A 13,565-nucleotide genomic window follows, 5' to 3' on the forward strand; every position below is an offset into this window, starting at 1 on the left:
GTAGCCTGTGCAAAACCCAAGAGCATAACCTTCGTAATGCCTCTGACTTTGATGGAAGGAAATCATCCTGCTCCCGATGTCACTGTCCCTCCTCCATGTTTTGGTTGTTGCTGTTTCTTTTTTTTTAATGAGCAAGTGTGGATGTCATTAATCTCCTCCATCTTCTAATTATTCCTAGTGAACCCGTACCACTTCACAACTAAATATTCAACTTCTGACCATGAAAAACTTGTCAAAAAGCAAAAAACATTTTTTTTCTCTTTCTGAAATACTTGATGACGAGAGAATTGGTGTGCCCTTCCTGCTCTGAGTCAGCATCCTAGACTGACTAGTCACCCTCTACTGAATGCTGTCTGGTACACTGGTCCTTTCCTCAATTATAGGCCTCTTCCTCTTGCCTTCTCAAAGGCTTACTTTACCACTCTAAGAGGAAGTAGAGAGAATCTTCCACTCTTGACCACCTCTCTGCTAGGTTTGTCACTTTATAAAAGCACAGCTTTTCTGCAGATCCAAGATTATGACTCAATTTCTTTTTTTTTTTTTTTGTGGCACTATTCTTTTTTTTTTTTTTTTTATTGATGTTTTAATGGTTTCTAACATTGTGAAATTTTGGGTTGTACATTTTTGTTTGTCCATCACCATATATATGACTCCCTTCACCCCTTGTGCCCACCCCCCACCCCCACTGCCCCTGGTAACCACAGTCCAGTTTTCTCTGTCCATGTATTGGTTTATATTCCACATATGAGTGTATGACTCAATTTCTGAGGCTCCTCCTCCATCCCTCATGTTATTCCTACGTGTTCCAGCATGCAAGTCCTAATTAAATAAATAACACCCAGATGTGCTCCCATTAACTACCATAATAAGCTTTCTGTTTTTGTTCTCATTAACCATCTCATTTTATTCCCAAGGTACTCTCACTGGGCGTTAAAAATAGCTTTCAATATGCTAGAATAAAAACGATATTTAGATAATAAAGATAATACACATTTTTGTATGGGTTCAAATAGCTGCTTACAAGATCAAAAAAGTTCACAATCCACAGTTGATGAGGGTATGGGGAACTGATGTACTCACAAGCACTTCCTGCTCCTGTGAGTGTAAACTGGGACAGCTCTCTTTAAAGAACAATGTGCTCTAAATACCGAATTGTAAAATACATAAACCTTTTGATCCAGCAATTCTACCTCTACAAATTTATCCTGAAGATGTGCAAAAATATGTTACTTCAGAATTGTCTGTGGTAGAAAACGACTAGAAATAACTTAAATGTCCAACACCAAATGGTACCGGCATACAATGGAATACTAAGCAGCCAGTAAAAATGATGAGTTAATAGTTAACGCTTCACTGTAACTATGTGCCAGGCAGTCTAAGTACTTCACAGGTACAATTTCATTTAATTCTAACAACAACCCTATGACATAGGTGCTTTGTTTACCCCAATTTACTGATAAGCGAACTGAAACACAGAGAGGCCAGCACCACCTCTAATTGCTACTTACTTGTGCTAAAGGCTCTGAGAGGCGGCTTCCTCAAGGATTGTAGGAAATGGCTCAGGGCAGTATTTTCACAGTGAAGAAAGCTATAACAAAGCAAAAATGAACCATTAAACATTTTTCTTAAAAAAAAAAAACTTAGTGGATCAATTGGCAAAATTTGAATAGTCTATACATTCAGTAAAAGTACTGTATCAATATTAATTTCCTGGTTTTGACCACTGTACTGTGGTTATGTAAGAAAATGTCCTTGTAGGAAAAGGGCTAAAATATTTAAAGGCAAAGCGGCATCAAGTCTGTAACTTGCTCTCAAGTGTTTCAGAAAAAAAATATACACATACACACACACATACACATAGAGAGAGAAAGGTGGGGAGAGGGAGGGAGAGAATGATAAAGCAAATATAGTCAATATTTGGGGAATCTGGGTAAAAGGTATTTGAGAATTCTATGTACTATTTTTATAACTTTTCTGTAAGTCTGAAACTATTTCACAATAAAAAGTTACTTTTTTCTTAATTAAACCTAAAATGATAATAAGCAGTAAAGCCAGAACTCTTACACAAAGCCAGATATATCTGCACCACAAAAGAAGAGCTGTATAAAGCCTTGTAAACATCTAAATCCTACTCATTAAAGGCTCTAATAGGGCAGGTGGCCGAAATTTTAAATTTTAAACGTTTGTCTTGGGAAACAATGACACAAACAAACCATGTTGAATTATTCTAATCTACTTCAAGTCTGGAAGGCTCAATTGGTTTAGAATTTTTGAATTATCTTTTGTGGCTACCTTGCCACAAAAGATACTTTAACAGAGTGAATAGGTTTCAAGCGTTTTGAGAAAAAATTACCAATTATTTTCATAGCTTTTAAGCTCTGAGAAAAATATCATTTCTGATTCAGTTTGTTTCTCTTTGTTTCATCTTCACTCAGGGAAACTGGACATATCCCCAGTGGCATAAGCGATGACAATGCCAGCAAGTAAGGCATCAATGAATTTTTAGTTAACAGCTAAATCCCCCCTTAGTCAAGGAGCAAACATCCCACCTTCAATTCAGATAGCACGTCAGCTTTCACAAATATTGACCTGAAATCTAAAGTAAAGAAACTCTATCCTTGTCAGTAAGAGTTTCTTTTCTACTTGGAGCCCTTTATGATAGAATAATTTACTCTATTATAAATGTTTAGGGCCGGCCCCGTGGCTTAGCGGTTAAGTGCGCGTGCTCCGCTACTGGCGGCCCGGGTTCAGATCCCGGGCGCGCACCGATGTACCGCTTGTCCAGCCATGCTGAGGCCGCGTCCCACATACAGCAACTAGAAGGATGTGCAGCTATGACACACAACTATCTACTGGGGCTTTGGGGGGAAAAATAAATAAATAAAATTATAAATAAATATATAAATAAATGTTTAAATTGCTATTCTTGTGGAAATAGAACTGCATTTATGACTTTCATAGAATCATATTTACTTTCATGGATATATAGTAGTTATGTCTTATATAGCTATCCTGTAAACATTATCAGATTTAGGGACCTTCATTTTTTCACATGAAATTTCCTTGACTTAAAAACACCCTCACAGCAACTAGAAGGATGTGCAACTATGACATACAACTATCTACTGGGGCTTTGGGGGAAAAAAGGAGGAGTACTGGCAGTGGATGCTGGCTCAGAGCCGGTCTTCCTCAGCAAAAAGAGGAGGATTAGCGTGGATGTTAGCTCAGGGCTGATCTTCCTCACAAAAAAAAAAAACAAAAAAACAAAAAAAAACACCCTCACAGCATGGTACTAACATGGCTAATGTGATGAAGAATCAGAGTCTCCTCTAGGCAAATAAGGTTTGTATGGAGAAAAAGCACGGGACCATGATAATCACCATCCCTAAGGCCAGATGGATGGACAGCACAGCTATTAACACAAAGAAGGCTGTGTTTCAGTATATGAACATTCCTTCAGCATTGAACAATGCTCATCTCTTAAGAGTGGATACTCCCACTACAGAAGCTACAAGTCAAACAGGCTCAGGGCCAGCCCCGTGGCTTAGCGGTTACGTGCGCGCGCTCCACTGCTGGCGGCCCGGATCCGGATCCCGGGCGCACACCGACGCACCGCTTGTCCGGCCATGCTGAGGCCGCGTCCCACATACAGCAACTAGAAGGATGTGCAACTACGACATACAACTATTTACTGGGGCTTTGGGGAAAAAAATTAAATAAATAAAAATTATGAAAAAAAAAAAACAGGATCAGAACAAGAAGTGTAGAAACTGACTAAAGGGTGCATTGTTGTGTTCTGTACACTGCGGTACTGTGTGTTCCAGAAGTAATGCTGAATCTCCTAACTAAAAGAATGTTTGCAGACTGTTGAGTAAGGCTTTTTTCTTTTTCTTTTTTTGGCTGGGGGAGGTACAAATGGGAGATAATCGTTCAGCCACTGTAACTGATGCATAGCACTCAGGTGGTTGGTTTGTGTATGGGTCTTCCTCCTCAGCAGCCCTGCTCGAGAACACAGAGCTCGGCTCTCTTGTACACTGCTGGAGCTCCAGCTCCCGGAACAAATGCCTCATTACATCAGTTTATCTTTTATTACCGGATCATTCCTATCCTCATATAAATGCTGTACTTTCTCCAATCTTACAGAAATACTGTCCACCACATATCCTTCTCTAGTTTCCACCGCCTTTTCTGCTCTCCTTCATTACAAGCTCTTAAAAAGTTCACTGTCACCCCTTCCTCAGCTCCTACTCTCTCTTAATCCCACTCAACCAGGCTTTTGTTCCTATCATGTCACCTCTTGTCAAGGTCACCAACAACCTCCATGTTGCCAACACCAAAGCACATTTCTTGGGCCTCATGTTATTTGGCCTGTCAGCAGCATTTGCCACAGTTGATCCCTTTCTTCTTTTTTTTTATTGAGGTGTAATTGACATATAACATTATATTAGTTTTAGGTGTACAACATGATTCGATATTTGTATAAACTGCAAAATGATCACCACAATAAGTCTAGTTAACACCCATCACCATACATAGTCACAAAATTTTTTTTTTCTTGTGATGGGATCTTCTCTCCTGGCAACTTGCAAATATGCAACACAGTATTATTAACGATAGCCACCATGCTGTACATTACATCCCCAGGACTTATTTATTTTATAACTAGAAGTTTGAACCTTCTGACCCCTTTACCCTTTCTCCTTGAAATGTATTCCTCACTTGGCTTCTGTGACCCTGATTTTCCTCCTACCTTTCTGGTCTCTCCCTAATTTCAAACCCTTGCCGTGCCCAGGGTTCAGACCTCTTCTCTGTCTACACTCTCTCCCTAGAGATGCTCATCCAGTCCCATGGCTTTAAATAGCCAGATACTGATGATTTCCTCACTGCTCATTCAGAGACCTCTAGATCCATATTTCCAACTGGCTACCCAACATCCTCACTGTGACACATCTTAAACTGAGTTTGTCCAAAACAGAATTCCTGACCCTCCCTAACTCCCCTTCAACCTGCTCCTCCCCTAGAGATGACCATCTGTGGCAGAGACTAGACAGATGTTTACCAAATCTGCCTCTTCTTCTTCCTGGGTACCCAACAGAGTACATTTCCCAGCCTCCCTTGAAGTAGGGTGTGGCCAGAGAACTGAGTTCTAACCAATGTGAGGACCATTCAGGCTTCCCAGGTATCCACCACCAGGCGTGCCCCTTTCAGCCTGCTTCACGCAAACATGCAGACCTTGAGAAGCCATGTGTTAAAGATGGCAGAAGACTGGGTCCCCGAATCACTGCTGCCCTGCAGATCAGGAGCACCCATTAGGACTTTACAAGATCAAGACATTAACTTTTACTGTGTTAGGTCATTGAGATGCTGGGGTTTACCTATTACCATAGTAGCATTACTATAATTAATACACCATCTCATAAAAAGGCACCACCATTTACCCAGCTATACAAGTCAAAACCCTAGGACTCATTCTTAAGTCCTTTGTTTCTCACCATCCACATTCAACCCACTGGCAAGGCATGAAGACTAAATATATCCTAATCTGCCTAGTTCTCATCACAGCCACTACTCTTACCCTAGCCCAATCCACGTGATCTCTGACCAGAGGACTGCAATATTGCAGCCTGTTCTCCCTGCTTCCACTCTTGGCCCTCCTGCATCCTATTTGCCACATGACAGCCAACTGATCTTTTCAAAACAGAAAGTAAGACCAGACCCTAAGTAATTGGCCCTGCTGCTTTCAGATCTCCTGCTGCTTTCTCTCTCCTCCTCACTCATGCCTCCTACCACTCCTTGTACACACCACAACTTTGCCCCCTTCTACACCTTTGCGTGTGCTGTCTGCACTCCTGGGCACACCCCTCTATGTAGCTCACTTTCTCACCATTTGGTTGTCTGCTCAAACGATTCCTTCTCAGTTTGGTTTTTCCTGTCCACCATATGTCCAAGAGTTGCCCCTCTCAAGCACTTGCTAACCCCTTAACTACCTTCCTTTATTTTTCTTCATAGCACATCTCACTATCTGAAATGAACAGATTCTATATATACTCACTTATTTGTTTACTGTCTGTATGTCTCCATGAACATGGGTTTGTCTGTCTTCTCACTGGACTTCAATCTCAACAGTGAGATTTAGCCCCAGGGAGATGAACGGATAGGTTCAACTAGACGTCTCTCCCACATGGTGAAGACACATGGGCATTCTGCAAGGAGGCGATTAAAGCCCATGATTAGGGGCCGGCCCCATGGCTTAGCGGTTAAGTGCACGCACTCCACTACTGGCGGCCCAGGTTCGGATCCGGGCACGCACCGACACACCGCTTGTCCGGCCATGCTGAGGCGGCGTCCCACATACAGTAACTAGCAGGATGTGCAACTACGACATACAACTATCTACTGGGGCTTTAGGGAGAAAAAGGGAAAAAAAGGAGGAGGGTTGGCAACAGATGTTAGCTCAGGGCTGGTCTTCCTCAGGAAAAATAAGAGGATTGGCATGGATGTTAGCTCAGGGCTGATCTTCCTCACAAAAAAATAAATAAATAAATAAATAAATAAAATAAAATAAAACCCATGATTAAAACTCAAGTCTGACTGTGTGGCTCAAATCCCAGTTCTGCCACTTATGAGCTGTGGGACCTTAGGAAATTTCTTAACTAATTCTAAGCCTCAGTTTCTCCACCTGTAAAAACAGGACCTACCTCATTAGGACTGAAACAATCATGTAAAACCCTGAGCCCAGGGCTTAGCACCTAGTTACATATTACTATTATTAAAAGTAATAGAGTTGCTATTCAGCTGGCACATACTGGGATGGCCACATCAACTATCTATGACTAGTGTCCACTCTGATTGGTCTGTGCCCATACTGTCGTGGTTATAAAACATTTTTAACAACCTCCCTGGTGGTAACATTTTAACTATAATCCTTATATCTCTCCTGCTTTCTAAACCTGTGAAAGTTTTCCCTCTTGAAGGCCTTATTCCACATTCTGTCTTGTATTAGAATATTTAGTAGAGTGTTTCCTTTCTTCTGCTAAACTGTAAAGTTCCTTAACCAAAAGGCCTATTTCAAATACATCTTTTAGTTCCTCTCTTTTCCTCCATTTCCCCCACGGTCCCTGGCACTGTGGTTTCCAGTGGTAGGGATGTCATAAATATTTCTGAAAGTCTTCCACAAGCAATCACTTTCTAGACACTATGTCCATACTTGCCTACACCTATGAATCACCTGGAGCACTTGTAAAAACATAGTTGCCAGAGCCCCAACCTACATCTACTAAACCTGAATTTGGCAGCAGGGCAGGGGTACATCAGCAAATCTCTATTCCTAACAAATATCCCAGCCCATTCTTTTATTAAACAAGTTTGGGAGACACGGCCCTAAATTATCACCCAAGATGTTGCTTTCTCTTTGATCTACCACCTGCCACACATCATCCAGTTACTGAAAAACTTCCCTGCAATATAAGGCTTTCATCTGTCTCACAGACACTACTTTACTTAAAACTCAGGAGAATGTTATCTTTTTGGGTTTTTCGTGTATTGATATCGTTTCTATCTTGATATGTAATACCTTTGAAAATTACAAGTTCTTCTTATTGTACCCAGATCCTCATCCCTCCCTCCCACTGCACCTAAATCCAGTCTTATCTACCTACACTGGTACTAAAGTATGACTTTTTTTTTCCTTTTCCCTTCTTAATGATGGTGAGTCAGGAATATCCTCCTCACCACCATTTTTAAAAAGTACTTTAGAAGTGTCATTTTTTAGTCTCTCCATCTCATGACACAATTTAGATGAATTCTATGGTGGACTCATAAGCAGCACACCTGGTAATAACATTGAAACCACAGAGACCCACAGAACTGTCCAAATCCTAACAGTTACCAGCACATTGCAGAGCCCCCTCCTGAGAGAGCTACACTATTTCTGAACAGTTAATGACGGGAGAGTGAAGCTTTCATGGGAAGGCCAGTGACAGTCTCTGCTCTCTCTCAGTGCAAATCCAGTGTCCTTTTACTTCCCAAAATTACAATGACAAGTCACCTCCAGTTACAGCGCCAAGCTTTGGTCAACGCTGACAAAATGAACCCTGCCGGAAACACAAAAGTATTTGAGTCTCTCAAACTTTAACTCTTTGAAATGACACGGAGCAGCAGACCTTGAGTCATAGCTACCAACATATTAATCCATTTTCCGAGAGTCCAAATGCTCCCAAGCTATTTCGAACTAATAAATGCCCTCACGGTGGGCAGCCTGAGGGAAAGGGCCTTGCGTGAGAGAGAGAGGTGCCCGGGCGTGGTCCTGGCTCTGCTGCTAACTGGCTGGGTGACACTGAGCAAGTCCTTCCCTCTCTTAGGGCGTCAATTTCGTCAACTCCAAAAACAGCTGGATTTAGATGTCCCTCAGGTCTCTTCCAGCTCTAAGAACCTACGAGTTGGGAGTCACCAAGGTAACCAAGAACCCAATTCTATAATAGAGTATTTTGAAATTACCGAATCCAAATTCCTCGCTTCAAAAGCCAAAAATCCGAAGTGAAAGCTGCCGGACTCCCAGTCCAGTGCTCTTCCACCATCAAGCCGCCCCTTCCAGGAACACGAATCCCTGAGAAAGAGGAGTCCAGTGCTGCCTCGACTCTAGCGGCAGGCACGCAGCCTATTCCATCTGGGTGTTTTGGGGTTTTGTCCCTTGTGCACTTCCACCTGGCTGGAAAGGGTAAAACTGGAGCGCATAGGCCAGACCCCAACTAAACCCGGACCGCTCTACGTGGCGGCCGTCGCACCTGCTCCTTAGCTCGAGGTGAAGGTGGGTGGCTCCGTCTCCACCTGAGCTCTCTCCAGGGCGAGCCCGCGATAGAAAAACTATTCCTCTCTTCCGACCCTGGTTTGGCCCAGGCTGCCCCCCGCACCCCGCCCCGAGGCCGCCTCCCCAAGCAGCTGTACCTGCTCCGACACGGCGCGACCCCGAACAGCAATCTCAGACACCGATACCCCACGGACGGCGCCATCTTGTCTCCTCCTTCTCGGCGGGCCACGCCCCTTTCACACGCGGGGCGCACGCGTGTGACGTCACGATCCTCGCGCTCTCGGGGCCAATGAAGAACGCGAGGGGGCTGTGGGCGGAGCCGACTAAGCTACTCCCTCGGGCGGCTCTCCGCCGCATCAACCTGGGGCGTGGAGCGCCTCCAGAGTCAGGTTGGGTAGGTGAGGGTGGTGGCGACGCCTGCTATGCTAAACCTGAGCCTGGGCGCAGCGTTGCCAGTCCGCCTTCTTCCCTCTGGCGTGCGCTTCCGCATGCGCATGGAAAATCTGAATCACCCAGGGTCCGAGAATGTATGACCTGAGCTAATTCGTTCGTATATCAGATGTGGAAACTAAGAACATCCACGATTCAGCTACTATTTATTAAGCGCTTCCTAAGTGCCAGGCTCTGTTCTGAGCACTTTGCATGCATGGTGTCTCATTCTTACCTTCCCAAGCTGAAGGAATACAGCTCTACTTTTTCCTCCCCTAGGCTGCTAATCACCGTTGCCTTCACCAGACGTTTGACGCTGGAGGAGGGATAGGTTGCCTGGTGCCTGCAATTATGTCTGTGTGTTTATTTAAGCTCAACTAGGGCATAAGTAGCCCCTACAGGGATCATAACAGTCATCAGATTTCCTATTGGAGGGGAGACACCTTCCTCTCTAGTTTTTAAAAGTCTGAGGAAAAAAAGTATAGAATTGGTTTTACTATTCAATTGAGAGTAGTAACTGAAAACCCCCGGGGCGGGGGCGGGCGGTTATTTCAAAATGAAGTGCATTTGGGAAAACTGAATATCCACATGCAAAAGAATGAAGTGAACCCTTACCTTACACCATATACAAAAATTAACACAAAATAGATCAAAGACCTAAACTTAAGAACTAAAACAAAAAAACTCTTAAAAGAAAACGTAAAGGAAATCTTCATGACATTGGATTTGGCAACGATTTCTTGGATATTATACCAAAAACACAGGCAACAACAAGATAAATTGGACTTCATCAAAATTAAAAATTTTGTGCATCAAAGGACACTATCAAGAGAGTGAAAAGACAGCCCACAGAATGGGAGAAAATATTTACAAACCATATAACTGATAAGGGTCTAGCATCTAGAATACATAAAGAATTTCTAAAACTCAACAGCAAAAAACCCAGTTCAAAAATGGGTAAAGGACTTGAACAGATGTTTCTCCAAAGAAGGCATACAAATGTCCAATAAAATGCTCAACATCACTAGTCATCAGGGAAATACACGTGAAAACCACAATGAGATACCAACTTTACACCCATTAGAATGGCTGTTATAAAAAAAAACAATGGGGATGGCCCTGTGGCTTAGCGGTTAAGTTCGCGCACTCTGGCCGCCCAGGGTTGGGGGGTTCGGGTCCTGGGCGTGGACATACTCACCACTCATCAGGTCATGCTGAGGTGGCATCCCACACAGAAGAGCTACAACATTACGACTATGATATACAACTATGTACTGGGGCTTTGGGGAGAAAAAAGAAAAAGAGGAAGATTGGCAACAGATGTTATTAGCACAGGGCCAATCTTCCTCAAAAAAAAAAAACAACAACAACAATGAAAAATAACAAGTGTTGACAAGGAGGTAGAAAAATCGGAACTTTTGTGCGTTGCTGGTGGGAATGTAAAATGGTATAGCTGCCGTGGAAAACAATTTGGTGGCTCCTCAAAAAGTTAAACATAGAATTATCATATGGTCCAACAATTTCACTCATAGGTGAACTGAAAGCAGGGACTCAAACAGATACTTGTACACCAAGTACATATAGCAGCACTATTCACAATAGCCAAAAAGTGGATTAATAGATGAATGGATAAACGAAGTATGATATATATCCATATAATGGAATATTATTCAGCTATAAAAAGGAATGAAGTACTGATACATGCTACAACATGGATAAACTTTGAAAACATTATGGTAAGTAAAATTAGTGAAACACAAAATGACAGATATTATGTGGTTCCATTTACATGAAGTACCTAGAATAGGCAATTCATAAACAGAAAGTAGAATAGAGGTTACCAGAGGCTGGGAGGAGGGGAGAATGGGAAATTATTGTTTAATGCATACAGAGTTTCTGTCTGGGATGATGAAAAAGTGGCAATAGTTGTCTAACATTGTGAATTTAATTAATGTCACTGAATTATACACTTAAAAATGGTTTAAATGGTAAATTTGATGTTATGTATATTTTACCACACACAAAAAAGTCAGTTGATAACAAGTGTTGATAAGGTTGTGGAGAAATGGGAATCCTCATACTCTGCTGGTGGGAATGTAAAAAGGTGCAGCCTCTTTGGAAAATAATCTGGTAGTTCCTCAACAATTAAACATAGAGTTACCACCATACGACCCAGCAATTACACTTGTAGGTATATACCCAAGAGAAATGAAAACACATGTCCACACAAAAACTTGTACAGGAATGTTTGTAGCAGCATTATTCATAAAAGTCAAAAGGTAGAAACAACACAAATGTTCATCAACTGACAAATGGATAAACAAAGTGTGGTATATCCAGACAATGGAATATTATTCAGCTATAAAAAATGAAGTACCGATACATATTACAACATTGATGAACCTTGAAACATTAGGCTAAGCGAAAGAAGCCAGTCCAAAGACCACATTTTGCATTATTTCATTTATTTGAAATACCCAGAACAGAGAAATCTACAGACAGAAAGCAGATTAGTGGTTGCCTAGGGATGGGGAAGAGGGAATGAGAGGATAGAGGGATAAATAAAAGGTACAGGATTTTTTGGGAGGTGATGAAAATGTTCTAAAATCGACTGTGGTGGTGAATTCACATATCTGTAAATATACTAATAACAACCATGGAATTGTCAACTTGAATGAATTATATGGTATGTGAACTATATCTCAATACAGCTGTTTTTTTTTTTGTGAGGAGATCAGCCCTGTGCTAACATCTGCCAATCCTCCTCTTTTTTTGCTGAGGAAGACTGGCCCTGGGCTAACATCCGTGCCCATCTTCCTCCACTTTGTATGGGACGCCGGCACAGCATGATTTGCCAAGCAGTGTGTTGGTGCGCGCCCGGGATCCGAACCGGCGAACCCTGGGCTGCTGCAGCGGAGCGTGCGCACACCCAATCGTTTGCGCCACTGGGCCGGCCCCTCAATACAGCTGTTTAAAATTTTTCATTTCTGTTTGTTGCTGGAATACAGAAATACACTTGATATTTGTATTTGATCTTGTATCTAATAAGATGTTTGGTGTAGGTGTTTATGGTAGATATCCTTTTTCTAATTAAAAGGCTCCCTTCTATTCCTACTATGTATAAAATTTTTATCCTGAGTGAGTGTATATCAAGTGTATGTTTGGGCATCTTTTAAGATGAGCAAATGTTGTTGGGTTTTTTCCTCCTTAATTCTGTTAATGTGGTGAATTACATTGATTTTCTTTTCTTTTTTTTTTTTAATTTTTTTAAATTTATTTATTTTTTCCCCCGAAGCCCCAGTAGATAGTTGTATGTCATAGTTGCACAGCCTTCTAGTTGCTGTATGTGGGACGCGGCCTCAGCATGGCCAAAGAAATGGCGCGTCTGTGCGCGCCTGGGATCCAAACCCCGGCCGCCAGCAGTGGAGTGCACACACCCAACCGCTAAGCCACAGGGCCGGCCCTTCTTTTCTTTTTTAAAACAACTTTACTGAGACATAATTCACATACCATACAATTCACCCATTTTAAGTGTACAATTCAATGGTTTTTAGTATATCCACAGGTATTGTGCAACCATCACCATAATGAATTTTAGAACATTTTCACCTCCCCAAAAAGAAACCCCACACCCTTTAGCTATCACTCTATGTCCCCCATTCCCACCACCCCAGCCCTAAGCAGTGAGTAATCTACTTTCCATCTCCATCGATTTCCCTATTCTGGATTTTCATACGAATGGAGTCGTATAATATGTGGACTTTTGTAACTGGCTTCTTTCACTTAGCATAACGTTTTCAAGGTTTGTCCATGTCATAACATGTATCAGTACTTCATTCCTTTTTACGGCCAAACAATATTTCATTGTATGGGTATACCACATTTGTTTATCCATTCATAGTCCATGGACATTTGGGTCATTTCTACTTTTTGGCAATTATGAATAATGCTGCTATAAACATTCATATACAAGTTATTGTATGGACATATACTTTGATTTCTCTTGTGTATATACCTAGGAGTGGAATTGCTGGGTTGTATGGTAACTCTATGTTTATTTGAGGAACTGCCGGATTATTTTCCAAAGTGGCTACACCATTTTACATACATTCCCACCAGCAGTGTATGAGGCTTCATATTTCTCCACATCGTCACCAACACTTTCCTGCCTTTTGAAAACTATTATTATAGCCATCCTAATGGGTGTGAAGTGGTGTCTCATTGTGGTTTTGATTTGCATTTCTCTGATGATTAATGATGCCAAGCATCTTTTCTTGTGCTTATTGGCTATTTGCATATCTACCTTGGAGAAATGTCTATTCAAATTCCT

General features: G+C 41.9%; 1 protein-coding gene across 1 annotated transcript in view; it reads right to left on the reverse strand.

Moving 5' to 3' along the window:
* Nucleotides 1-9,046, reverse strand: part of PISD (phosphatidylserine decarboxylase) — a 37,559-nt gene extending 28,513 nt beyond the window's left edge. The window contains exons 1-2 of the mRNA XM_058531849.1: nt 8,944-9,046; nt 1,509-1,588 (exon numbers count right to left, since the gene is read on the reverse strand). Of these exons, the coding sequence (XP_058387832.1) occupies nt 1,509-1,588; nt 8,944-9,008 (145 nt within the window). The 5' untranslated portion in view covers nt 9,009-9,046. The remainder of the gene's footprint in view (nt 1-1,508; nt 1,589-8,943) is intronic.
* Between the last annotated feature and the right edge of the window lie 4,519 nt (nt 9,047-13,565).

Source organism: Diceros bicornis, chromosome 35 (genome assembly GCF_020826845.1).
Source record: "Diceros bicornis minor isolate mBicDic1 chromosome 35, mDicBic1.mat.cur, whole genome shotgun sequence".
NCBI lineage: Eukaryota > Metazoa > Chordata > Mammalia > Perissodactyla > Rhinocerotidae > Diceros > Diceros bicornis.